This window comes from Peromyscus californicus, unplaced genomic scaffold, assembly GCF_007827085.1.
Source record: "Peromyscus californicus insignis strain IS unplaced genomic scaffold, ASM782708v3 Scaffold_15__1_contigs__length_86483966, whole genome shotgun sequence".
Taxonomy (NCBI): Eukaryota; Metazoa; Chordata; class Mammalia; order Rodentia; family Cricetidae; genus Peromyscus; species Peromyscus californicus.
Genome location: NW_026294447.1, coordinates 76,151,209 through 76,176,768, shown reverse-complemented (window position 1 = coordinate 76,176,768; position 25,560 = coordinate 76,151,209). Strand labels below are relative to the sequence as shown.

The window sequence follows — 25,560 nt, the reverse complement described above, 5'->3', positions numbered from 1 at the left end:
CACCCCCAGCTCCACCAGTCAGTCTCTGTAGATTTGTCTTTTACGAATATTTCCTATAAGAGGAATCCTACAGTATGTAGCTATTCTGTACTTTGATTTATTGGCTTAACTGCAAATAACTTCCCCAGCCCATAGATGTCTCCCCCACTAAATCTACTCTCTCATAATCAATTAAATGAGCCAGTTTGAATTCTGTTTATCACATATAGAAATTTCCTGTCCTCAATTTTTAATGTATATGCTAAATAGTTCATATTTAAAAGCATTTTAAAATTACCTTATGGAATCTGATAAAATCTTATTAAAACATGTAAGTGCTCAATGGAAAGCATATCAGTGAAAGAATAGTAACACTCAACAGATGACTGAGGGACCAGCTAAGTATTTTCTAGTAAGTATGCACAACATGGGCTTGCGAGATGGCTCAGCTTGTAAAGGCACTTGCCTCCAAACCGGGCAGCCTGGATTTCATCCCTGGAACCCACACAGCGGGAGGAGAGAACTAGCATCTGAAAGTTGTCCTGTGACCTGCACGTGTGTGCTGTGGAGCACATGCCTGTACACACACACACACACACACACACACACACACACACACACACGCACACATGAATAAACACAAGAACATAAGTAAATATAAAACATTTAAATATTTACAACTATATAAGTTCTTGCATACTTTGCAAACCATAATTTTCTTGGTACCACCTTTTCTTTTTTCTTCTTTGTGGTTGTGTGCCTGTGTGTGGTGTGTGTGTGTGTGGTATGTGTATGTGGTCTGCGTGTGGTGTTTGAGGAGTATGTGGTGCATTGTGCAGTGTGTGCTATGGTGTGTGGTGAATGTGGGTGTGTGCGTGTGGTGTGTGGTATATGTGTGTAGTGTATGTGCTGTGGTGTATGTAGTTTGTTTATTGTTTGGGGAGTATAAGGTATATGTGGGTAGTGTATGGTGTATGTGGTGTATGTAGTTTGTGTATTGTTTGGGGAGTATAAGGTATATGTGTGTAGTGTGTGTGCTGTGGTGTATGTAGTTTGTGTATTGTTTGGGGAGTATAAGGTATATGTGTGTAGTGTGTGTGCTGTGGTATGTGGTGTGTGTGGTGTAGTGTGTGGTATATGAGGAATGGATTTAAACTCAGGTCCTCAGGTAGGTAAGCACTTTAGCCCACCAAGCCATGGCCACAGCCCCATCCCCCCCTTTAGGCCCAAATTCTTTCATTAGGTCTCCCTATCCCCTTTCCTTTTCCTTTTTTATTTTTTTTTTTTTTTGTTTTTTTGAGACAGGGTCTCTTGGATCCCAAGATGGCCCCCACACTTGGCTTGTATTCAAGTCTGGCCTTTGAACTCCTATTCCCCTGCCTCTGTCTCCTCTCTTCTATCATTCCGATGTAAACATTATAGCTTCATAGCACACACTGCAATGGTAACATTTAAGAGCATAAGCACACACATTTGAAGACTACTCAGTTTTCTTGAGTCTCAGCAAATAAAAAATAACATTTCACTTAGATCTTTGAGAGGAAAAATAGTGTGCTTTGTTTAAATAAGAATTCCTGTAGTAACATTAGATTTCCCAAGTTTTTACAGAATAGATTTTCTTTCTCTCATTAAGATGCTTCTAATGTTGGGATGATTCGTACACGTTCCCCTGCTCCTGCAAGATAGCCCTGACCTTGACCGGTTTGCTTCCCTCTCTGCCCTGAGCCCCCAGAGGTCGCTGCGACTGTTGGAATTCTCCAGATGTCTCTGGCATTTCTCTGCTGTTCTCCCATATCTACAGTAAGAACCTTCTCTCTGTCCATGGAGGGGTCAGTTGGGTGCTTGCACTCTGCGCTCGCCCATACTTCCCTTACAAAGCCCGTTCTGTGCTTTTTGTGTAAACTACTAACATTTTCCAACGGATTTTAAATTTTCTTTCCTCTAATTTTTGCTTGTGGTGTACCTTTGGAAAGATTTATTTTCAGTTTTATGTACCTGTGTGGGTATGTACATTGGAGTGCAGGTGCCTCTGGAGGCCAGAGGCATTGGTTCCTGTGGAGCTGGAGTTCCAGGCAGTTGTGAATTGCCAGATGTGGGTTCTAGGCAGCAAGTTCAGGCCCTGCCCTGAAGCAATATATACTCCTAACCCCTGAGCCATCTCTCCAGCCCTAGTGGTTTTTTTTTTTTTTTTAACCTACGATGTTTTGCAAACAGTTTCCCTGTTCTTTGACTGCCAGTTTTCCCCTATGCATAAGGTTTTTTTTTAAAAAATTTTTTCTTTAAAAAATGATTTATTACTTTGTGTGTGATATTGCAGGGATAGGGGAGGAGGCATGCCATAGCACACATGTGGAGGTCAGAGGACAACTTGTTGAGTCAGCTTTTGCCTTCCACCTTTGTCTGGGTCCTGGGGATTGAACTTGTTGGTTAGGCTTTACATCATTGGGTGACAGAGGCCTTACCCACAGAAACATCTCACTGGCTCCAGGTTTCTTATTTATATGTAATCAAATGCATCTGTATTTTATTGTGCTGGGTTTGAGTCAACATACTCATGTTTCCTGCAAGTGTGCATATATAGTTGATCCTCATTGTTTACAGATTCAGTGTTGTGAATTTGCCTCCTCATAATCACCAAATTAACATTCTTGGAACTTTCTGGTCATTTTCAGACATGTACTCTGCCCTCCAAGTGCCTCCAGTGTTGAGCTGGCCAGAGGCTCCCAACACTGGTCTCTTCAGATGAAGACTTCATTATGTAGGCAGATTCATCATGTCACTGGCCACGGGGAGTCACTAACTTTCGGCCCTTTCTCCTCTCTGGAGGTAGAGGCGTGAGTCCCAGTCCTGTTAGTTAGTATACCTTAGTAATCCCCATCTTGAAGCTCTCTGGGGCTCCCAGCCATTAGTCCTCTTATCAAACTAAGGATTCTTTCATCACTGTGAAGAGTCCAAGGGCTTCTGGAGCTTTATCTTAGAAAAAAGGGGCAAACCCCAAATCTGTGTTTTGTTTTGTTTTGTTTTCAGTAACAATAACTTTATTTTCTAACAGGCAATTTTCCTACTGCTTCAGTATTTTCCTCTCAGAAAACACAAGTTTTAGAACTGGATCACTTGGCCCTTTCTCTTCTTGTCTCCTCCCAGTTCAAAATGCTTGCACCTCTTAATGGCCAGCATCCTCTTGGATCTGCAGTTGGGCTCGACACACGCAAGCCTGAGCACAATCTTCTTTGTGGTTTTGGTCTTCTTTCGGAAAATTGGCTTTGTCTGCCCACCGTAACCACTCTGCTTCCGATCATAGCGCCGCTTTCCTTGGGCGTACAGGGAATCCTTGCCCTTCTTGTACTGGGTCACTTTGTGAGGCTGATGCTTGCCACATTTCTTATAGAAAGTCCTCCGGGTTTTAGGTACGTTGACCATCTTTGCAGTAGCGGTGTCTATGCGATGAAAACGAGAGACCCGGCGTCCGAGATCGCCGCTTCAACCACATGAGCTGAACAGGAAAGGGCCGAGCCGAACAGGAAAGGGCCGAGCCGAGCGGAAGTCCCAAATCTGTGTTTTATCCTCTCCCGCTTTTGTAATCTCTGTATGATTGTTGGAGACTAGTCTGTGTCATGTGTCTACTGTGTCAGTGGGGACTTGACACACTCTACTCCTGTTTTCAGGGATGCCATCCCTCCAGGAACACGTGTCTGCGAGTGGTTTGGGGGTGTTAGACTTCCAAATGGGGTCTAGTTCCCAGAAGAAGGGAGATTAGGTATCAGGCAGTCAGGAGCAGCTGTTTACTGAAGTATCTGGGTAAAGCTTATTGGGTAGGCTTGAGTTGAGTTAGTAAATGGGTAAATTGTGGTATTTCTGAGAAAGGAAAGGTCCTGAAGGATTTGGAGGGGGGAGGGGATTCCCTTCTGCTTGTTTTCCATGGACTTTGGCAATAGCTGTTTCAGGACTGCTTACTCTGGCTTTATGGGCTTCAGTCATCCTTGCTGGAGGGAAGTGACGTCACGAAAGGGCTGAGTGTGAGGGAAAGTAAGCAGAGCGCCCTGCTGCCTGCAGCTTTCGTCTTGCCTACCAAGACACATAAAAGGCCTTCCTCTTGACTCAAGGGGCAATGTGTCATTCTTACATAACACATAAAACATGTATCCGATTGCATGCTTGTACCACAGGAGTTTGGTTCTTCTTGTTAGTATTTGTCTAAAGTTACAGCATGTAAAAACTCTTTATCCTACTTTCTAAGCTTGCCAATACGGAAAAAAAAATATATTAAGGAACATTTCCTTTCGGAGCCTGGAGCGTTTTTCCTCTCTAGCTCTTATTTAAAGAGAATATGTAATTTAGATGTTTGAGTAAGAATAGGGGAAGTGGCCAAAGCCTTTTCAGTAGACTGGCTGAAATACACGACTGTTTCCATCAGTGAGAACTCATACAGGGCACAGTAACCTTGGCTTCCCACCCCGCTCTCTGCTAGAGTTCCTCCCAGGATGAGTTCCATCTCCTGGGTATCCCTCTTCTCCCCTCTCCAGGCTCTCTCCCGCGTCAGAAAGGATACAGAACGCTATGTCCAAGTCACAGGAGTGTTAGACTCCCCCCATCCTTGTAATTGAATTTTTCTCCACTTGGGAGCGTTGAAACTGAGCTCACTCTCTTTGTCCTCTCGTCAGACACGTGACATCCTTGGCAGAACTGTGTTGGGCTTTGGACGTTGGGTTTTTCTAGCCGTTGTCCGCCGTTTGCAGTCTTTCTAGACGGTGCGCTGGGTGTTGCGGTGCCTCCACATCCGGCAGCTCGCAGCAGCCATCTTGGAACTGAGACGCTCCTTCCTGTAGACATCTTCACCTCTGAATCTGTCCCACTGTCCGTGCGGTGCCCATTTCCTTAATAGTGCCGGAACCGCCCGGGGAGCTTCCCCAGCTTCCTCCCGATCTGGTGAATGCTCCCACTGAGCTCAGTACTTCACAGCGGACTCGGTGGGAGGTATGAGAGCCTGGCTGGTCGTATCCTTCCACCGCCGCTTCTTGTCTCACCCGTGGGCCCTAGTTACTGTGCTGAGGCAGTAGGACAGCTGCAACCTCACCTCTTCTTGAACTGTGATCAAGTGCAGGGGACATTATTGCAGGTAGAGGAAAGCATGCTTAGATTTTTGTTTCATAGGGTTTAAAGTTTCTATTAAGTAAAAGGTCTCCATATCCTTGTGCTGTTTATGAGAAGAAAGTGACCACTGGTAAGAAAGAATCAGTATATGTTTAAGTGCAGATATTTCTCATTGGTAACTCACAGCTTGCTTAGAGATGTTAAAGGTCTTGATGAGACTATGCTGCCTGGAGACCAAGCCCAGACCAGCCGACAGGAATCCATTCTTGCGGCCGCTGCTTTCAGGCTCCTACACCTTAGGGATAGAAGGAGCTAAACCACTAGGGGGCACTTTTTAACTAGAAAATGTTATGCCTTCCATCCCTGCTACTACTGAGACATTGTGACCTGCTCAGTGGCAAAGCAATCGCCAGTGACAAGAGCTGGTGGCAGTTCCTGAAACCTAAGAAAGATTTCAACTAAGAGAGAAAGGAAGAAATGAAGGGAAAGGAGGGAAAAGAAGTATGAGGGCAAAAGAAGAGAAAATAGCCAAGAGTTGTGCAGGAAGTAATGGCATGTAGTAGCGTCCTCAGGAGTGTGGTGTCAGTACCATCTGTGGCTTGCAGCTGGCTTGGCTCTTAGTTTATCGATTCACCGACACCTGTGTGATGAGAGTCAGGGTTTCTATTGAGATACCGTGGTGGACAGGATGCTGTTCCCAGCCTCTCAGACTTTACAGGTTAAGGGGTTTTTAAAAGCTGAACTTAAAAAATGTTGATGTCCTTCCTCATCGATTATGTTAAATAATGTAGAAGAGGAAACTCCTTTGTTTTGGGTTGCTTCATATTATCCATTCCATTCTCTTATGAGAAAAAAAAACCCACGATATTAAAAAGCAATCTTGTTGACTTGCGTGGGATATTGGCTCTTGGAGGGCAGGTGGTGTTTCAGACTCTAGAGCATGTAGTCAGATGCCCAGCCCTTACTAAGGAGGTAGTGCATGCATGTGTGTAAAAAGCATTCTGTGTTTCTCCGTAGTAGTGAATTATTTTACAGTAACGTCCACTAGTAACTTGAATTATTTGTATAACCATGTTTGTAAGGCTGTGCATGTTCAATACATTTGATTGAGTTAATAAGCGAAACTGACTAGTTACAGTATACCTGGTGTAAGATAGCTCTCATAGGATCCTTTCCGAAAGGCGGTTTTGAGACATGCCAGAAAAACCTGCCTTTAACATCCCACATATACTCATGTATAGGCAATTGCCTTGAAGTATAAGACGGTTCATTTTTAGAGATACCCAGAAGACAGGGTACAGTGCCCATTCTGTCAATATGTCTCGTTTCCATTTTAATATGGGTTCGGTTGTTTCCTCATGGATACACAGTCTAGGTGTGGTTTTCTTGTTTCTGAACTAGGGGCTGATGACACTGATGAGGCCTGCTGAAGCCTTCATTACAAAGACAAGATAAGCAAAAGATGGCAGAGGGCAGTTTCCCTGTAGCTGAGCTCAACTATATCGGAGTCCAGTGTCTGTGGATAGGATTTGTTCATCCTCACCTCAGGAGGCTGAGGCAGGAAGACTGTGGCAAGTGCAAGGCCAGCTTGGGCTCCAGACAGAAACCCTGTCTGAACCAGACCAAACCACAACTTCAAACACCTACTCATTGAGTGCCAGAGTTTTTATAGTCAAGAATACAGAAACAAACATCAGTTCAGACCTTTAATGCATGCTATTTTCTAAAGAACAAATTTCGGAATCTTTATAGAACAGAAAGTTTAAAAATAGCTAGTGGTGATTTTTCTAGTTTCTTTCCCATCTCAGGCTGGCCTTGAACTCGCTGTACTGGGCCTCCCACCTTTCCCTCCCAAGTGCTGGGGTTACAGTTTCTGCCCTACCTGCCCAGTTTATATGGTGCTGAGGATTGGAACCAGGGCCTCATTCATGCTTGGCAAGAACTAAGTCCCCAGCCCCTAAAGTAGTCTATTGAGATATAATTCACATGCCGTATTGCCTCTCTGGCTGTGTCATTCCATTATTAAGGATAATCTCAGATTGTGCAGTTGCCACTACTCTCGAATTCCAGAGTTTTCATCACCGCCAAAAGAAGCCCTGGACTCAACAGTAGTTACTCTCCATTTCTACCTACCCCCTCAGCCTTTGCAAACAAGTTTTTGTCTCTATAGATTTGTCTATTCTGAAAATTTCACAAAAAATGGAATCAGACAACATCCCTATTGTGACTGGTTTCTTTCATTAAACATCATGTTGACTTAAAATTTGTCTATATTGTAGCATGCGATCAATGCTTTATTCTTTTTCTTTATAAAACAATATGCCATTGTATGAACAGACTTCATTTTATTTATCTACTTATCAGTTGATTGACAGTTGTGTTTTTGGGTATTATGACTTACAGAGTTGTAAACATTCATGTTCAAGTTTTTGCATGGTCACACGGTTTTATTTCTCTTGATTATATACTCAGGAGTAGAATGGCTGGATTCAACATTTGAGGATCTGCCAAACCATTTTCCAAAGTGGCTTTACCATTTACGATACTGCCAGGACTAAATCAGTGTCCCATCTCTGTACATTTTCATTAGCACTTACTACTGCCTAAAAAATTGCAGCCATATCTCATTGGGGGGATGAGGTAGTCATCTCCCTGGGGTTTTTCTTTGCGTTTTCTAGTGCCTGGTTACATTGGCAGTCATGTGCTTACTGGTCATCTATACATCTTTTTTTTTGAGAATATGTTTTAAAATTTTGTTCATTTATAATTGGGTTATCTTTATTATTGAGTAAGAGCACAGTAGATATTAGATACAAGTCCCTTATAAAATAATTGTCTTTCCCCTGTCTGTCTTTTTGCTTTTTATTGACGGAAGTATTTTTACATTTATTTATTTATTTTGAGTGTGCGTGCACTCGAGTATGCACACATATGCATGCATGCATGTACTCACGCATGCCATGTGCGCAGTGGAGCTCAGAGCACCACTTTTCGTAGTGGATTCTCTCCTTACTGTATGGATGGCTGGGACTGAACTCAGGTCATCATTCTCGGCAGCAGCCCCCGTCCTACCGAGTCATCTCACTAGAACTACTTTCTTTAAAATTTTTAAAAAGTAATTCTTGGACAGTTTCATACGTTTATAGTGTAATTTGATCATATTCACCCAATCTCCTCTTATCTCATCCACTCTCACTGAACCCCGTCTTCTCACTTTCTTGGTAGCATTATTTGAAGCAGCAATGTCTTCTATAGATATAGTGTATGTTGGCTGACACAGGGTGCTTTAGAAGCAAGTGTTCTATTAGTAGGTTGTACAGAGAGGTAACAGTTGTCTTTACCGAGATGCTGTGCACATGTGCAGGATGCAGAACAATGAGAAGGACACAGGGAATGGAAACTGCTTAGTGAAACATAGCCACCTCTAGCACATACACACCTCTATCCTAAATGCAGAGATTAGGGCAGTAAGAAAAGAACGGCTATTTTCTCCTTTTGTGGCACAGCAAGAGGTACTGCTAGAAATGTCTCTAAGAAGTAAAACCACTCTGAGTGACACCCTGGTTCCGGCAGGAATGATGGATGGCCAGCATCCTCCGAGGTGTTCCCTCACAGGTGTTCAGGACACAGCTGCTGCTGTCCTTCTCTCCCTTTAGGTACAGAAGAGTAACGGACTGTGATTCGTATTTCAATGGACTGGGGTAGGTGGGAAAAAGTGGACTGTGTCCTTGGCATGGTCTGAGTGCAGATGTTTCCCCACTGGTAATTGAGAGCTGGATGGCCTTGGGGAGTGTGGATTGCTGACATGGGTACCAGAGCTTGTCCCCCACTGGCCATTCTCTCCCAGTACTTCAGGTGGTGGTTCTGAGTCCTCTTCCCTGACCTTCAGCCTGACCTCAACACAGTGGCGATGTGGATAAGGATTGATCATGAGCAGCTAGTTAGAGGCGTGATGAGTGCTTTTCTCTCTTTTGCCTTAGCGGTTTGATGGTTAACAGACCATAGAAAAAGTTGTTCTTTCTCCTCAAGGCTTTCCCCTTGAATTGCCCATCAAGATGGTCAGTGTGGACTTTGACGTTGGCTTTTCAGTTGTGTATGTGAACAGATGCAGATTTTGTGAAGTAGCCTGTTGTGTGCTGCAGTTCTTTACAATGTGCATATTTGCAGTCTTTCAGTAGATATGGTGGTGTGCCTGTAATCTCAGCCGCTCCAGAGGCTGAGGCAGGAAGATTGTGAATTCAAGACTGGCCTGGGCTACATCACAAGACCCTGCCTCAAAATCAAATAAGATAAAAGAGAGGGAGGGAGGGCAGTAGGGAGGGAGGAAGGGAGGAAGAGAGGCAGATATCCCTTTGACTGGAGTCCTGTGACCTGTTTAAATCTTCAGCCGCTTTCTCCCTGACTCCTTCCACACCCAGAAAGTGCCTTACATAGTCGTGTGCTTTGAGCACAACAAAGGGTGAGTCAGAGAAGGTTTCACACTGATGACGATCTTTGGGAGGGGGTCATACAGCCTTGTTTAGAGTCTGAAATGGCGTGAACTGCCACTCTTGCTCCTTTGAGAAGTTCGTAACATGAGAATGTTGCATAAGGCTGACATAATTGAGGGTGTAGGCTTCCTTCAGAACACAGCCCCCAAGAGACTCCCGAGTACAGAATGTAAAGATGCTAAGATGACTAGGGACCTCTCGGCTGCCAAGTTGCAGGGATGTCTCCTCCAGTCTGTGTATCGTCTGCTTTATAGAGGATGCTGTTCTTCAGTGGGAGGCCTTTTTTATTTATTTGCTTCCTTTTGGGCCACATGTCCTGTTGGCACCTGTGATTAAGGATAGTTCAGATCCTATGAAATGAAACTGTCACGTGAGATTGTGTGCTTGCCCAGACTAAAGGTCAGCTGTGTGTGACTAAGGAAATCATCTGCTTTTTATCTCTGGGTGCTGAGGTGATGAGATGACCACTGTAATGATTACAGTCTGGGGAGATAACTGGTAAACAAGGATCTGGGGGTAGGAAGAGGTGTGCTACATAAGAAAAGCAGTCATCAAAGGCCCAGTATTTGTTGTTGATCAGCTCTGCCTGTGAAGCCTGTGAGGCACTTGGGCTGAGATGAGCTGAGAAACACTGACTTCATACTCAGCCAGTTACTGTGAACTCAGAGCCAAGTCAGCTGTGATCCCTTGTCCTCGGGCCTTAGACGATGAGAGACATATAGGCCAGTACTTAACCGTGCTGAGGGAAAGGCGCTGCACATGCTGGCTCTTAAAATCCCCTTTCCAGGTGAAATAGACACAAAGGGGAGCACGGGAGGGATGGCAGCAGACCTATTTTAGGCGCATATCTGTACCCAGCATGTGCTGCGTGTCACATTGCCCTGGGATATAAGCTTCAGAAAGGGAGGCACCCATGTGCATGTCTGTAGTGTGGCAGACCCAAGACTGACAATGTAAGAGGAATACTACATTCCTTAAAAGAAATCCCGATAGCTGTGACCCAAAACCATTTTTTTAAAAGAGGCAATAATGAAATAGATGCGTAATTCAGAATAGCATGACCATGGACAGGCCACCGTGTGGGAAGATGGCTTGGCTGCTGCGTTGTGACTTCTCAGCTAGAGCCGAGGCAGCACCATGGACTGGGCGGAGTAAGCGGAGAGTGAGACTGGAGTCCCATGAGGTCAGGTGCTGGGTGGAGGCCTCCTTCTTCCCGGTGCATATGCTTCCAGCTTCAAGGCCTGGCCTAACCAGGCCCCTGTCAAAAGCTTCGTGGACTCTCACACCATCACATCAGAGATTAGGGCTTCAAAAGATCATTTTTGGGAGGGATGTAAAAATTTAGTCTACAGCAGATTACCAGATTGGAAATTTCCCCCAGCTCCTGTCCTCCTTTGTCATTGCTGAGGACTGAACCCAGGGTCCTGGGCATGGTAGGCAAATATTCTGCCACTGAGTGACATTCTAAGCTTTTCAGACTGGAAGAATGCTAATTAAAAAAAAAAAATGGTGGGCGGGTTCATAGGTGTGTATTCTAATAGCTATGCTTCATAACCTGCACAGTGTGTGAATGTGTGTGTATTTTGAACTTATCAAATGTTTAGTTTTTTTAAAAAGTCATGATATTTCGGCAGTTAGACATTTTCCGATCTGAGTTTTTCTAGAGCTTTGGCTTATGTGAAGTTGCAGGAGAAAATGTTGAGGACATGGGCTTAGTCAAACTGTCATCTCCTGTCTTGCCCCTTTATAGAGACATTCACTTTTCTTTTTTACTGGGACTTTATTGAAGCAAAGTTACAGTCTACTGAGGAGAGGTTTTAACAGAAACTTAAGTATGGGAAGTGGAGAGAGACAGACAAAGGAATCCTTTAATCCTTTGTCTGAAACACAACAGTAATGTAGATAGCTTTCACATGGTCTGTGTCCTGTGTCTCTGCCCCCATGTTTCCATGTACTCTCCTCAGACCCAGCTTCCAGGTCAACAGCATTCTGTCTGGGCTCACTGGCCAGACATTTAAGTATTCATTACCTCAGTGAGGGCATGTGTATCTGTATTTAATGATGTTTGTGCTTTGCTTACTTAGGGCTTTTGAAATCTTTGCAGGGTTTCCCCACTGAAAGGCAGTTTTGGAATTAAGGGTCATCCGTTGTGGGGGGGGAAGGGGGGGACAACCAAACAGAACAACACTGTTTCCTCTTTCATCTGTGTCCCATATTATACAAATGTTCCCTGAAAATAGCAACAGTTTTCTGGGAAAGGTCCCGACAGAGGCTGTTCTCACCCTTTACCCCTGCTCTCCGATTCATGTTTCCTTCTTCAGTGTGGTCATGTGCTTGCCCAAGCCTGGCCCATGAACCGTGTAGGATATTCGTGGGGTTTTGTTTTTTAAGCCATACACTGTGCACATGATGCAGTATTTAATTTGGAACGAGCTCCGACTTTAGTCACACATGCTTCTTGTGGTGTTTATCTTGGAGTCCACAAGTAGGAGGGAAGTATTTTTGCATTTATACATCTGGACACTGTTCATGGTCTTTCTGGGACTTGGGAATTGTGTGTGGGGCAAAATCCAAGGAACAGTATTAAAATAACATGGAGTTATAATGAGAGCTGAGTGCGGCCCCTTGAGAGCACCCTTCTGATCCCAGCAGAGTTTGAGTTTTGAGGTGGTGAACTTTTCAGCTGTGTGGTTCACTGGTGGCCCGAGTAGATGGCTGGGATTGTAAGTTACCTGACACCTCCCATGCAGTGCGTGTGCTGTCAGACGTGAAGTCTGCAAGTCTTTGGCAAATTTGGCTCTTTAAGGAGAAGATTTGGACTTGGTTTTATATGGGGCAAGATAGGCCAAGGGAATTCTGCTCACCGCTGCTCTGTCTGCTGCTCACCGCTGCTCTGTCTGCTCATCCACTGCATCTTAGGAGACCTTTTGGGTCTCTCCAGTATTCATTCCATCCTGCCTCTCAGTTCATGCATCCCAGAACTACCATGGTCCAGAGACTGTCTCAGGCTGTGTGTGAGGGCTGAGGGGGATGGTGGTGTCTGCTGACTTTATCCTTTCATGATCTCACACGAGAAGTTGTTCTTTGAGATGGGGTCAATATGGTGTAGTATAGTACCACCTTCTTCTGGGGGGGGGTCTGCTAGAATGGAAAAGGCGAGGAGGGGTGTTTACAGTAAGTGAGCCTGCAGAAGGACAGTGTTGCTTTTTTGGCCTCAGCCTAGTTTTCTTTCACTTCCATGTCTCGTTTGAAATGCCACTGCAGAAGCACTCTGGGGAAGCAGAAGAAAGCCCCGCATGAATTTGCACTTGGATAAAAGAGAGCGGTGTTGTTCTTCTGTGTTGTCCATAGTACAGACATTTGGGTGGAACACAGTTTGGGCTTTTACTTTCAATGTAAGGGCTGTTTGCTTTTCCTTCTTTTGATGCAGTAAGGAGAAGAAAATCTAATTAAAGTAATTGGACCTGCTGGTTATAATTCATACAGATTTTTCAAGAGTGTTTACTAGTGGTTTCTCATCCAACTGTAAAAAAATAGCTAATTGGAGAGAAAAGGTCAAAATTGTGTTAAAGTTTGAGAAGCAGACAAGTCTGAGAGGCAGTTTGAGTGATTGGGTAGACTGCTCATCTGGGAGCTGTTGCTTGGTGCTGCTTTTGGGGTCTTTCTTTTGAGATTCCCCCCACTTACTTTTGTAATGCATTTTGCAACTTTCAGTTAAAAAATAGCCATCAAAATTTAAATGTTAGCAAATAAACACATTGTAGTTCTATGGTGGGAATCACTAGGTGGAAGAGAATGGCCTGCCTTCATTGGAAGAGAGGTTCATGGTAGGAACTCCAAGAGTTGACACCAGCCTCCTGCTTGTTTAGAGTGTTATTTCATGAGTCCCAGAGGAAATGGTGAAATCTGCTGGTGACACCAAATTGTTGTGCTTGATCCTAATAGGGCTTTCTGGGAAGCTGCTTTGTAGTATTGGAAATAGTGGATGGGTTGGGCAATGTGGGCAGACGCGCTGAACTTGAAGTGGAGGTTATGTGAATATAAAGAGTACATCAGTGAAGTTTCAGAGCCTCCCTCCTTCCCGAGGAAGACTAGGGTCTCCAGAATGTGAAGACTAGGACAAAGAACATCTCCGTAGGAAGTGAAAGCTGCTGTGGTGGTAGTTAGAAGCTACAGTGATGGAAAAATATGGCAGCTGAGCATCTTTTTAGAGGCCAGAAGTAATCTATGGAGTGGATATTATTTCCCCTCAAAACAACCATGGGATATTTTATACTTACTTTCTATACGCTTGTTCTTTTGATGGGAGGGTCTGGCCCTTCATATATCCTTTTAACTATTTTCTGTAGTTTGTAGATTACTTTTTTTTTTTATTTTCAAAGAGTCAACTGTCATTTAGAATCTGAGTAAGATCAAATGTAATAATAGACTTAAAATGTAAATGAAATATAAAGTAATAAAGTGAATTATTTGCTTCCAGGACTTGTTCTGAAGGAAATTACCATGTGATATTGCAAGGGGATTTGTGTAATAGTAGTAGAATAAGTTCTTAATTGAAACAGTTCACAAATGACTCATTTAAATATGTAAATTATAGTGCCATCTTAACATACCCACTTCATTATATTATGGACTCAATATAATCATGGGATTAAAGCCAGCACATTATGCATGTCAGGAGCATGTTACCACTGAGCCCCAGCCCCAGCTCCATGCATCACATCTCTTCCACAGTCTACTTCTCTGTCTTCAGTCATTATTCTTAGAAGAAGTGGGATGTTGTACAGTATCTACAGATTCCCTTAGTACATCGTGTTTTCTGCCTAGAAATCACTTAAAATGAGAAAATCAGGAGACCCTCTACCCAAAAGTAGAGGAATTCCTTTCTTGAGTAATATCATCCTGAATAGCACCCCCCCCCCCCAAAAAAAAATCTCCATGGTTCTAAATGCAAGGCCTCAGCCTGGTTGCATCAGAATCACTGGAGGCCATTTGTTAAAAACAAAGATCTCCTATTATAGGGCTGCTGATATAGCTCAGTGGTAGAACTCTTGCCTAGCATGCGCAAGGCCAGCATTTGATCTCAGCACTATAAAAACTGAAAATGAACAGAAAGGCAAAAATGACTTCGATTCCGGTTTTGACACTCTGAATTAGAACCTCCAGAGTAGGGCTCCTGTGTTTTAATGCATCTTCAGCATAAAACAATACTTTCTAAACATAGATGTCTATTACACTCCCACCCCAAAACAAAGCAATTGGAAAATAGAAAGTTGCTAAAATGTGTTGAAGTAAATACTATGTTGTAGAGCTTGTTCTCTGAGGTTCTAGTGACCAGAGTGTGATTAGTAATGATTTTCAATCCACTGATAGTAACAGAAATATTGGGGTTGTGGTTAAAACATTTACTCTGAGGCCAGAACGTCTCGTCACTTACTGGTTATGTGACTTCAGCAAAATGCTTAATAACTCCTCAGCAGTTCTTTTTCCTTTGCTATAAACTAGAGATTTTTGGATTTGATCCTCAAACCCACAAAGGCAAACAAACACACACAACAAACACAATGGTTGTTACTTCCGTTCCCCTAGCATATAAAGGAACTATCTGGTCTCTACTGTGATGCTTTTTTTTTTTTTTTTTTTTTTTTTAACTGTCAGTCCTATTTAATAGGAAGGTGAAAAGCCCAAGAATATTATCCAGAAGTATATGCTGGGGGTAGACGGGCCTCTTTGGTGTCTTTGGAACAAGACTTTCAGGTGACATCCCAAATGTACTGTGCTTTTCATTTCTGCAGTGTTCTCTGCTCCAGAGACCTGTGATGGAGCAGACACAGCAGATGGCGCTTTAGACTTAGTTTTCAAAGAACCTAGTGTGGGGTAGAGGTGGGGGAGGGACTGGAGCACACTTCAATAAGCTCCCCCGGCCAAGACCTCCTCTCTGTGTACGTGCCTCTAAGAAGTAACTTTTTTGGGGGATAGAGCTAGAGAATAACATCAGCAAAAATAAATCTCTCAGTTGCTATATTTGGGTGAGTTTTGTCACTTGGAAATTATCACTTGTGCTTTGAGCCATAAAAATATAAAAGAGTTATTTTCTTTCAAAACATTTCCTTATTTATGAGGGTTTCCCCCCAATTGTCTTTGTATTTTAATATTTCTATCCCTTCCTAGGTTTTTCTGGCCTCTTTTTTTTTGTTATCTAATAAAAATGTGATTATGAAGTTAATTTGAGTAACTCCAATTTGTTATGTTTTTTAAAAAGTCACACTACATACCCATTCAAACAGTATATGTCACATTCAGGATAATTTAGCTTTAAATTTTGTTTTGTTATGTGTATGGGTGTTTTGCCTGCTTGTATGTCTGTGCATTGTGTGCATGCCTGGTGTCCAGAGGAGGGTGCCAGAGTCCCTGGAACTGGAGTTACAGCAAACTGAGCTGCCCTGTGGGTGTGAGAATCAAATCCTGGGTTCCCTAGAAGAGCAGCCAGTGCTCTCAACTGCTGAGCCAACTTGCCACCTCCAATGTAATTTAAAAAAACAAAACAAACAATTCTCTCGTGTGCTTTGTGCAGTTGGTCTTGTTTAGTCTTTGTAATAACTCCGAGAACTGTTATCCCCATTTCTAGATAAATCGGAAATGCTCAGTAAATTGATAAATTCTCATACTTAGTGCTCGAACTGTAGCTGCTGTAGAGTTCTGTCTGTGCATTGAAGTTGCAGTTTTTGAGCACATCTTCCTATGTGCCAGGCATGCTGTATGCTGGGCATACAACAGGGACCCAAACTAATGTGGGTGCCACCATCATGGCCCTGACAATCATGAAATGGCCAACGGAGTTCTTTTGAAACCTGATGCCTTGCGAGGGGGAGACATAAACAAAGGGAGATGGGTCAGGAAAGGGAGGTGACTTGCCACGCAGTCATGAGGACCTTAATGAAAACTCCAGGACCCACAGGAAAGAATGGTGTAGTGGCCTGTGATCATACTTTCAGCTCTGCAGAGATGAGGATAGAGGGGTCCATACAGCTTGCTGGCCAGCTATCCTAGCCAAATTTACTAGATCTGGGGCCAAATGAGAGACCCTGTCTCAAAAAATGAAGTGGATGGCACCTGAGGAACATCTGAGATTGACCTATGGCCTCTACACACTTGCATACATACATATGTGTATACTCACACCCACATATGTAACACCCCCCCCCCCCCACACAGACCCACGCACGCACACAAAGATGGGGGGAGATAACACAAAGATATGTTCCAGTCTCTGGTTATTGAGTAGGTCAGGGAGCTGCACATTCTTCAAAGAGAAAGATAGAATATACCTACCTCGGATGTATTACTATACTAATATTTATTTGGATATACTTCTTTTATCCAAGGAATGAGCAAGACCTTCTTCCTTCCTCAACTCTGACAGTTGGACTATGAAATCAGGGGCTGGGGAGGTTGCATAAGGGAAAGCACTCACTGTGCAAGCCTCAAGACTCAAGTTCTAATCCCCAGACCCCAGTAAAAGCTGGACACCTTCCTCCTGTAATCCCTCTGCTGGGAGGCAGAGACAGGAGAATCCTGGGAGTTTGCTGGTCAGCCAGTCTAGCCAAAATGGTGAGCTTCCGGTTTAGTGAGACCCTGCCTAAAAAGTGAGGTGACATGTCTGAGGAGAGACACCCCAAGGTTAACCTCTGACTTCCCACAGGCATCTGCATAGGTCAGCAATCTATGTACACACCATACACGTGCACACAGAGTACTAGTCTAAAAATTAGTAAATAAGCAATGAGAGAAAAATAAGGTAAAACTGTCTTCTAGATTAGAATCAGGAAGAATAAGTAGAATCAAATGTTAATCTTCCTGCTGATTAAATGACATTATTTAAAGCAAGGTATTGGGTAGTGGAAATATACAAGATTGACTTGTGCAGTCTAAAAATTATAGCAATGTTTAGATTGTTTCTCTAGTGCTATTTAATGAGACTTTTGGTATCCAGCCAGCCTAGGAGTACCCCACATTGACTCGTACCCCTTTCTTTGATTTTTGGACATTTGACATATTTCTTTCTATTGGCTTTTCTTGAATAAGTGTGAACTTATTTTCTCATATGATACCAGGATTTCTTGATATTGAAGGAAACATGGCTGATGAGAATACGTAGACCAGTCGTTTTTAACTGATATCCTTTGACCGTGCTTTAGGCCTCCTGAAATTACGGAAAGTGTTCGGTGTAGACTTCAGAGCATGTTCCGGGAAGGGAATCCGCAGCCTTCATGTCGTTCTCTGTGACTTTCATGAACCTCAGAAGGTTAACAGTTATAATTGTGGCTTTACTGAAAGAGTCTGCATGATTCACTGCTTCAGGGTTGTCTCTTCCCAATTAGACATTGTAGAGAGGACGAAGGCCCTGAGGTTCTGAGTGCATTTGGGGTGTGAAGTGTGTGTGATCCCCCAGTCTTAGGATAGCCTGTTTGGAGGTGAGGGCTGCCTTGAGTCAGATGAATGGTTATTTTTTGGAAATGAAGTAGAAAGGGAATAGTGGGAAAATAAACACCTGGAAAAATTAATTCCTAGGTCTTAAATTTGCATCACATTAAAACAGCGGGTCAAAGCACTTCGATACCAAGTGTGGCTCCCTGAGTTCATTCTCTGGGACCCATGTGGTGGAAGGAGAGAACCAGTTGTCATAAGCTGCCCTCTGATCTGCAGGATCCTTATAACTTAAGTCTGTAGTTACATCCTTACCTCTGATTGAGTAGTTAACACTGGGTCTAGACAAAAGAATCAAGACGTGAAGTTATACTTTATTAGTTGGTCTATTTCAGTTCCTTATTGTGATAGTTTTTTTTTTTTTTTCTTTTTTTGGTTTTCCAAGACAGGGTATCTCTGTGTAACAGTCCTGGCTGCTTCTGAACTCACTCTGTAGGCCAGGTTGGCCTTGAACTCAACACACATCTGCCTGCCTCTGCTTCCCTAGTGCTGGGATTAAAGGTGTATGCCACTGCCGCCCAGCATTAATAGAACACTTTTGATCAGTGGTCTGTTCTGGGAGGATAGCTTGAGTCCAGGAACTGGAGACCAGTGTGGACAATGTGGCAAGACCTGGCCCCATACAAACAAACCAACCCAGTGATATTTTAATACTAAGCTTGTCATACAGAGTAATGGTATCGACCAAATAGGATTTTGGTGAGGGGTAGATGGGATAACAACTAGATATGTAAATAACTGTAAATGGTGCAATGTCAGGAGCTTAACTACCTTCTAAGCAGTCAGTATTGGTGTTGCCATCATCAGTACCGTTTACATTGTATATTCCCATGACTGAATGGATGGTGTCAAGCATAAATGATAAAAACCATCCACCAGATGTAGAGGAGAGGAAAGGTCAATCTGATGTGCCTCTTGTGACAGGGATTTGAAAAGAGTTTCTTCTTTATTTTAAGTTTTTATTTTTATTTGTTGTGTATGAGTGTTTTGCCTACATGGATATTTGTGTGCCATGTGACTGCAGTGCCCACCGAGGCCAGAATGGGGGCATTGGGTTCTCTGGGACTGGGTTCAAGATGCTTGGGAGCTGCCATTTGGATTCTGGTAATCAAACTTGAGTCCTTTATCAGAGCAACCAGTGCCCTTAACACAGAGTTGTTTCTCCAACCCTCTGAACAGAGTTTCTTACAAGACATATCACTTTTGCTCATGGATGAATGGCAATATAGATATAGTTCTTTTGTTTTGCCAAAACTCTAACAATGGGATCATATAAGTTAGAAGCTTCTAAGGACAGGGACAATAGCTGTTTTGTGACCATATCTCCTTTGCTCCCATTTTAGTCTCCGACTAAGGAAAGTATTGCATTAAATACTTACTTTCCTCAGTGTTTTTCTTTGTCTTCCTTTTAGCTTTAAAAAATAATGGATGTTTTTATACCTAGCATTTTTGCTGAAAGTCAAATCAGTAATTTAACCACCAGAATTGGTGGTTAAAATGGGATCTTTCTTGGAATGAGGTTGTTTTGTATGAAGCAAATGACTTGGGAGACAATATTTAATTCAACTTAAGACTATTTAGACTTGCAGTGTTTATGTTAGTTTGTTCTCTGTTTCTATAACAGAATACCTGAGATGGAGCAGTTTATAAAAGAAGTTTATTTTTACTTTGATTTTGGAGGTGGGGGTGTCCAAATGCATGGTGTTTGTATGTTTTGACTTTTGGTGAATGCTTTGTGCAGCTTTAGCATAATGGTGGGAAGCAATAGGGCAGCTGGGCTGTGTAAAGGAAAAAGAGGGTTTTGACTTCTGTGGTCGCTAACCCATCCCCCCAAGAAACCATTAATCCACTCATGGGAGCGTGGCTGACACGGTCTAAGCCCTCTTACTAAGGTCTGCTTTCCAACAGTTTCACATTTAGGAGAAAAAGCCTCAACAAAAATTAATAAATTTCAAATCATTGTAGGTGTGTGTGTGTGTTGAAAAATATGTGGTATTAAAAACAATAGATTTTATTTAAATCTGAATAAGCGTTAGGCAGTACTTAATATCAACCCGTAAATTGCTTTGCATTTAAAATACTTATGTGATAATGGAAAAATCTGCCAAAAGGTCTGGTTTCCTCCCCTCCCCTCCCCTCCCCTCCCCTCCCCCCCTCCCCTCCCCTCCCCTCCCCTCCCCCCCCTCCCCTCCCCTCCCCTCCCCTCCCCGGGTATTGAACCTAGAGCCTTATATGCACTAGGTAGCTGATCTGTCAATAAGCTGTACCCCAACCCAACTATGTTTTCAGTAAGGTCTCATGCCGCTCTCCCTGCCACCCATTCAAGTCTCCTGAAGTTTCAGTGTTTCTAAGCTGGTCAGGAACCCCAGGGTTCAAGTGATCTTTCTCCTCAGCTCCCCAAGAAGCTAGGAGTATAGGTTTGTACCACTGCACCTGGCTAAGAATGTTTCTCAAATATTTTATTAAGTCTGCCACAGCAGTGTGTGTCTGTCCTTCCAGGCACTTGGGAGCCTGGTGCAAGAAGATTTTATGAGCCCAGGGTCTCAGGGCCAGTCTGGGCTATATAGTGAGATCTACTTGGAGATAAACAAACAAACAAACAAACAAACATTTTACTTAAAAAATGTTTATTTTGCAGGGCCAGTCTGGGCTATATAGTGAAATCTACTTGGAGATAGACAAACAAATAAACAAACATTTTACTTAAAAAAAAATTATTTTTATTTCAAACGTTTGAGTATTTTGCCTGCATATGTATATGTGTATGACATGCATGCCTGGTGCCCTCTAAGGCAAGAAGAGTTTGTTGGATCTTCTGGAACTGGAATTACAGTTGGTTGTGAGTTGTCGTGTGAATACTGGGAACTGAACCTGGGGTCCTCTGCAAAAGTGGCAAGTGCTTGTAACTCATGAGATCTTTCCAGCTCCAAATAAACACCCCTGGCTCTCCCATCTTAGAGGAAAATTCTATGTAGCTCACTTGCCAATATATCTTGGATATTTCCAACTATAGGAAACAGCCCGCCATGGCAGAATGTGACCAGAGCTGGTCCTGTTTTAAAAATGCACATTCACGTGGTTTGAGGAATACCCAAGACTGACTTGGGATGTGGAGACATTTTGAACTTCTCTGGTCATAGAACCCCTCTTTCCACATTTTCTACAAATGTGCGATGAACTTTGGACATGTTGTGGACTGAGTGAAATGGAACCTATCTCAGGCAAATGGAGCCAAAGTCTGGAGATACAAACTACACAGTACTTTCAGTATTTTTGTTTCGATAGTGAATTTTCTTACTGTTTATGCAGTTAGAATCCTGTGATTTATAATCTACTGAAAGGCAATACCATTCATTTGATCTGGAATTGGGTGAGGGTTGTAATAACAATGCCATCCTCTGTTTATCACAGATGTGGGGCCTTCCTTTTTTCTATGTAGGTAGGTTGGTATTATCAAGTGAAATTTTTATAAACCTTTAAAAATAGAGGTTGAGTATTAATTGGTTTATTTACCAAAATAGGAGAATTACTTTTAGCTTTTGATATAGTATCCATTTTTTATTAAGGATTATGCCCTCTGGTTTAAAGGCTTAGATAGGAAGGAGTAACAACACAGATAGAAATGGAAAACTAGAGTCTGTTTGCTCTTGATCCTGCAACCCAAGAGTCAGAAGAGTAAGGCAGAAAGAGCATTACTTCACCGGTGGTGATATTTTGGGCTTATCTGGATTTAGAACATATTTTAGCAGCACTAGTGGTAATTTATGTAAATAACAGTTGACGTTATGCTACGCTCTTGTTTTGTGAGGTGACTTCATGTGGTTTCTGAGTTGTTTATGGTCCACCCTGAAGGTTCCTAATTGTCACTGTCATAGGGTCCTATTTCATAGCTTACTGCTCATTTGCAAAATAGTGACACTTTTCTCTTGTCTTATTAAACTGATGGAACCACTTTGTAGCATATGGAAACATTTTTTCCCCTTATGTTCTTTTAACGAATAACCCCATGTGACTTACAAATGTTGTGAAAGCAGTAGATATTTGCAAATGCTTTGTGAATGATTAAACTAATGTATCCTTAGGTACTGAAAAGGGCCTTCTCAGAAACAAAGAAGGCCAGAGTGAAATGTGGCTTTCAAAGAAGCCCAGCTCTTTCCATGCTAATTCCAGAATCTCTTTGACTTTTTTTTCAATTGTTCCTATCATACCAGTATTTTCACAAAAGATGTAAGAGTCATCTTCTTAGGTGACCAGGTAATGTACAACCTATGCGTACAAAATTTTCTCCAGTTTCATTTATTGAAAAAAATGATAACTGGAATTAAACACTTTGAAACTTCTGAAATGAAGTAATATATTTTGAAGTATCATTGTCAATATTAAGTACACAGGAGTATAATATTTCAAACAGTAATAAAATCTATGCCTAGAAGAGTAAATGAAGAGTGTGTCTGTAATATTAATGAAGAGACATATTGTTGGATATTTGCGGCGCTCTTACCCTGCGAGGAAACATCACAAAACACAACAGAATCTACTAACGAGAGTTTTATTAAGATAAGGTAAAGAAAGAGACAGAGGTGCACAGGCCCGTGGAAAAGACATGTGAGTAAAGATGGAGCCGGGAATCATGGCGCAGGCTTATAAAGGCTGGGCCGCACCTGCTCACACAGGCCTGTGTGGCTATTCCATGCATGAGTGTAGATCACATGGTTGCACTGCGTGCTTTATGCAACCACACAAAGCCACGGGGTCCTGGTGACGCGAGACGTTTTGACTAGGCAGAAGTGACTAGGTCCCCGCCAGGCATGCGCAACCATGCCTAACCGTGGGGGCGTGTTGTGAATCCATATCACATATAATGAGAGAAGTAATGATAAATTTTGTTAAACATTTATCAAGTGTTTACGTTTAACAAATGATGTACCTGAGCAAAAGAAGACCACTTATAAAGATTAGGAACATTTTATTGAAATTGGGTGCATGTCTTGTGGTTTAAATTTTGTCTTGACATTTGGCTATGTCCAAAAGTAACCTTTGAAGGACAGATTGTATAGTTGCTGTCTTCAGAGTGGGTAGGTGGGTGGGAGCAACATTCAACCTCATGTTAAACCTAATATAGAGTACGGCGTTCCTCTGAAGAACTGGCAAGAAGGGGGAGCTGAAGAGGAGGAAGAGGGAAGCAGCACCTTACTGAACGGAAACTGAAGCAGAGTTGGAAATATCACTGTGTCTAACATTCAGGGTTGGCGGTAGAGTGCCACTCTCTCAGGATTCTGGGAGCAAAAGAATAACATTTTTTTTTTCAATGTGATTTCTGAATCAGATATTCTTTGACTCTTTTTTTTTTTCTGAGACAGGGTTTCTCTGTGTAGCTTTAGAGCGTGTCCTGGATCTCACTCTGTAGACCAGGCTGGCCTCAAACTCACAGAAATCTGCCTGCCTCTGCCTCCTGAGTACAGGGATTACAGGTGGCTTTGTATTTATTTATTTATTTTTTTTTTTGGTTTGTTCTTTGACATCTTGAACAATACCTGTAATTACATCGGCTGTTTTGTGACCAGTAATTCTATAGATATTCTAATCCCACCTAGCAAAGAACATTATCCTAAGTGTTGCAGAAAGAGCAAGATTAAGAAGATATTGCATCCACCCTTGGAGAACGTCTTATCTAGCAAAGGGAAAATGAGTGTTCAAACATCTATGGAGCAGAGAGGACTTCATCATGGGGACGAGACAGGTTTGGCTCTTTCATTAACACCAGTGCTTTATGGAGCAGGGGTGTGTGAACAGGCAGTATGTAAAGAATGTGGATGAGGAAGATGGAGTCAGGTTGTGAATGGTATCCACTGAGATGGAGCTAAGGGAGGAATGTCGGGCCTTGATATGACGGAGGATGCTCAGTTCAGATAGCATAGCTATTTCTTTGTTGTTGCCTCCTGGAATTTTGTTTTGTTGTGGTTTTTTTTTTTTTTTTTCCGAGACAGGGTTTCTCTGTGTAGCTTTGCGCCTTTCCTGGAACTCACTTGGTAGCCCAGGCTGGCCTCGAACTCACAGAGATCCGCCTGGCTCTGCCTCCCGAGTGCTGGGATTAAAGGCGTGCGCCACCACCGCCCGGCTTTGTTGTGTTTTTATCCCTTACTCTTAAACCAAGAAAAAATAAACAGATGGTGTATTATTTAAATCTGAGCCATAAATATCTCCATTCAGCTTAATGGAATGTTAAATATCTTTTTTTTTTTTTTTTTGGTTTTTCGAGACAGGGTTTCTCTGTGTAGCTTTGCGCCTTTCCTGGAACTCGCTTTGGAGACCAGGCTGGCCTTGAACTCACAGAGATCCGCCTGGCTCTGCCTCCCGAGTGCTGGGATTAAAGGCGTGCGCCACCACCGCCCGGCTAAATATCTTTAAAATGTTAACTATTTGGTATATGCAAGATGATTATGAACAAGATCTAATTCCTGCCCTCAGAATGCACATAATCAGTAATGAGAAATTTCACTTATGAAATAATGTGAATTATATCAGTAAGCTTTGCTTCAAAGTTCAGTATGTATAAAATGTAAGCAAGCCAGGTTGTGTATAATGTTTTATATTCCTATTGAGACTCTTGAGTTAAACTATTCAATATCATCAGTAACCATATGTGACTAGTGAATGAAAATTACATACAGTGAAAAATTTAGCTGCACAAGTTAGGTTTCAAGTGTTGAGTAGCCTCATATGGCTAGTGACTAGAATATCACCCAGCATAAATATTAGATATTACTAGTTTTGCAGAAATCCCTACTTGGATATAGTGTTCTAGAGGTTTATCAACATTTTAATTGTGTCAGTCATATGAGTGGCCTGTCATTCATCTATGCCACCAAACTTCATTAAATGCTTGCCGTGGTGGCTGGTGCTGTCAACTTGATAGAACTAGAATCACCTGCGAGATGGGCCTCTAGGTGTGCTTGTGGGGAATTATCTGGGTTATGTTAATTGAGACGGGAAGACCTGCCCACTGTGGGTGTCACCATTCCCTGACTGGCATCCTGGGCTGTAAATGAATGAAGGGGACTGAGCAACATGCATGCATTCATTATTCTCTTCTTCAGGATGCAGATGCCATGTGACCAGTTGCTTAAAGGTTCTGCTGCCTGGACTTCCCCTCCAGGACGAACTGTACTCAGAATGATGGGCTAAAATAAACTCCTTGATTTTGTCAGGGTGTTTTACTACAGCAACAGAAAAAGAAACTTAAGACAGAAATTGGTACCAGAAGTGGGGTTGTTGCTGAACCTGACTATGCAGTTCTTAGGCCTTTGGAACTGGTTTTCATGAGGAGCTGAAAGACTTTGGAACTCCAGGCTAAAAAAGTCCTTGAGTACTGCAAGCGGGGCATAATGGGAGTTTAAATGGAAGTTTGAAAGACGAGAATGCTGAGAGAAAAGTGTATAGTGGAGGGCTGGCTCGTGAGGTTTGAAAGGGAGAAAAAGAACACTATCAGGAACTGTGCTGGGGCCATTAGTGT

General features: G+C 42.7%; 2 protein-coding genes across 2 annotated transcripts in view; one reads left to right on the top strand and one right to left on the bottom strand.

The window, feature by feature from the left end:
• The window catches only part of Rad51b (RAD51 paralog B), a 545,966-nt gene that overhangs the window by 69,369 nt on the left and 451,037 nt on the right, over nucleotides 1-25,560 (top strand). The window lies entirely within an intron of this gene.
• Nucleotides 3,001-3,456, bottom strand: LOC128111170 (60S ribosomal protein L36a-like). The gene has a single exon (XM_052739454.1). It carries the CDS (start codon nucleotides 3,397-3,399, stop codon nucleotides 3,079-3,081), a length of 321 nt encoding a protein of 106 aa, XP_052595414.1. The 5' UTR covers nucleotides 3,400-3,456; the 3' UTR covers nucleotides 3,001-3,078.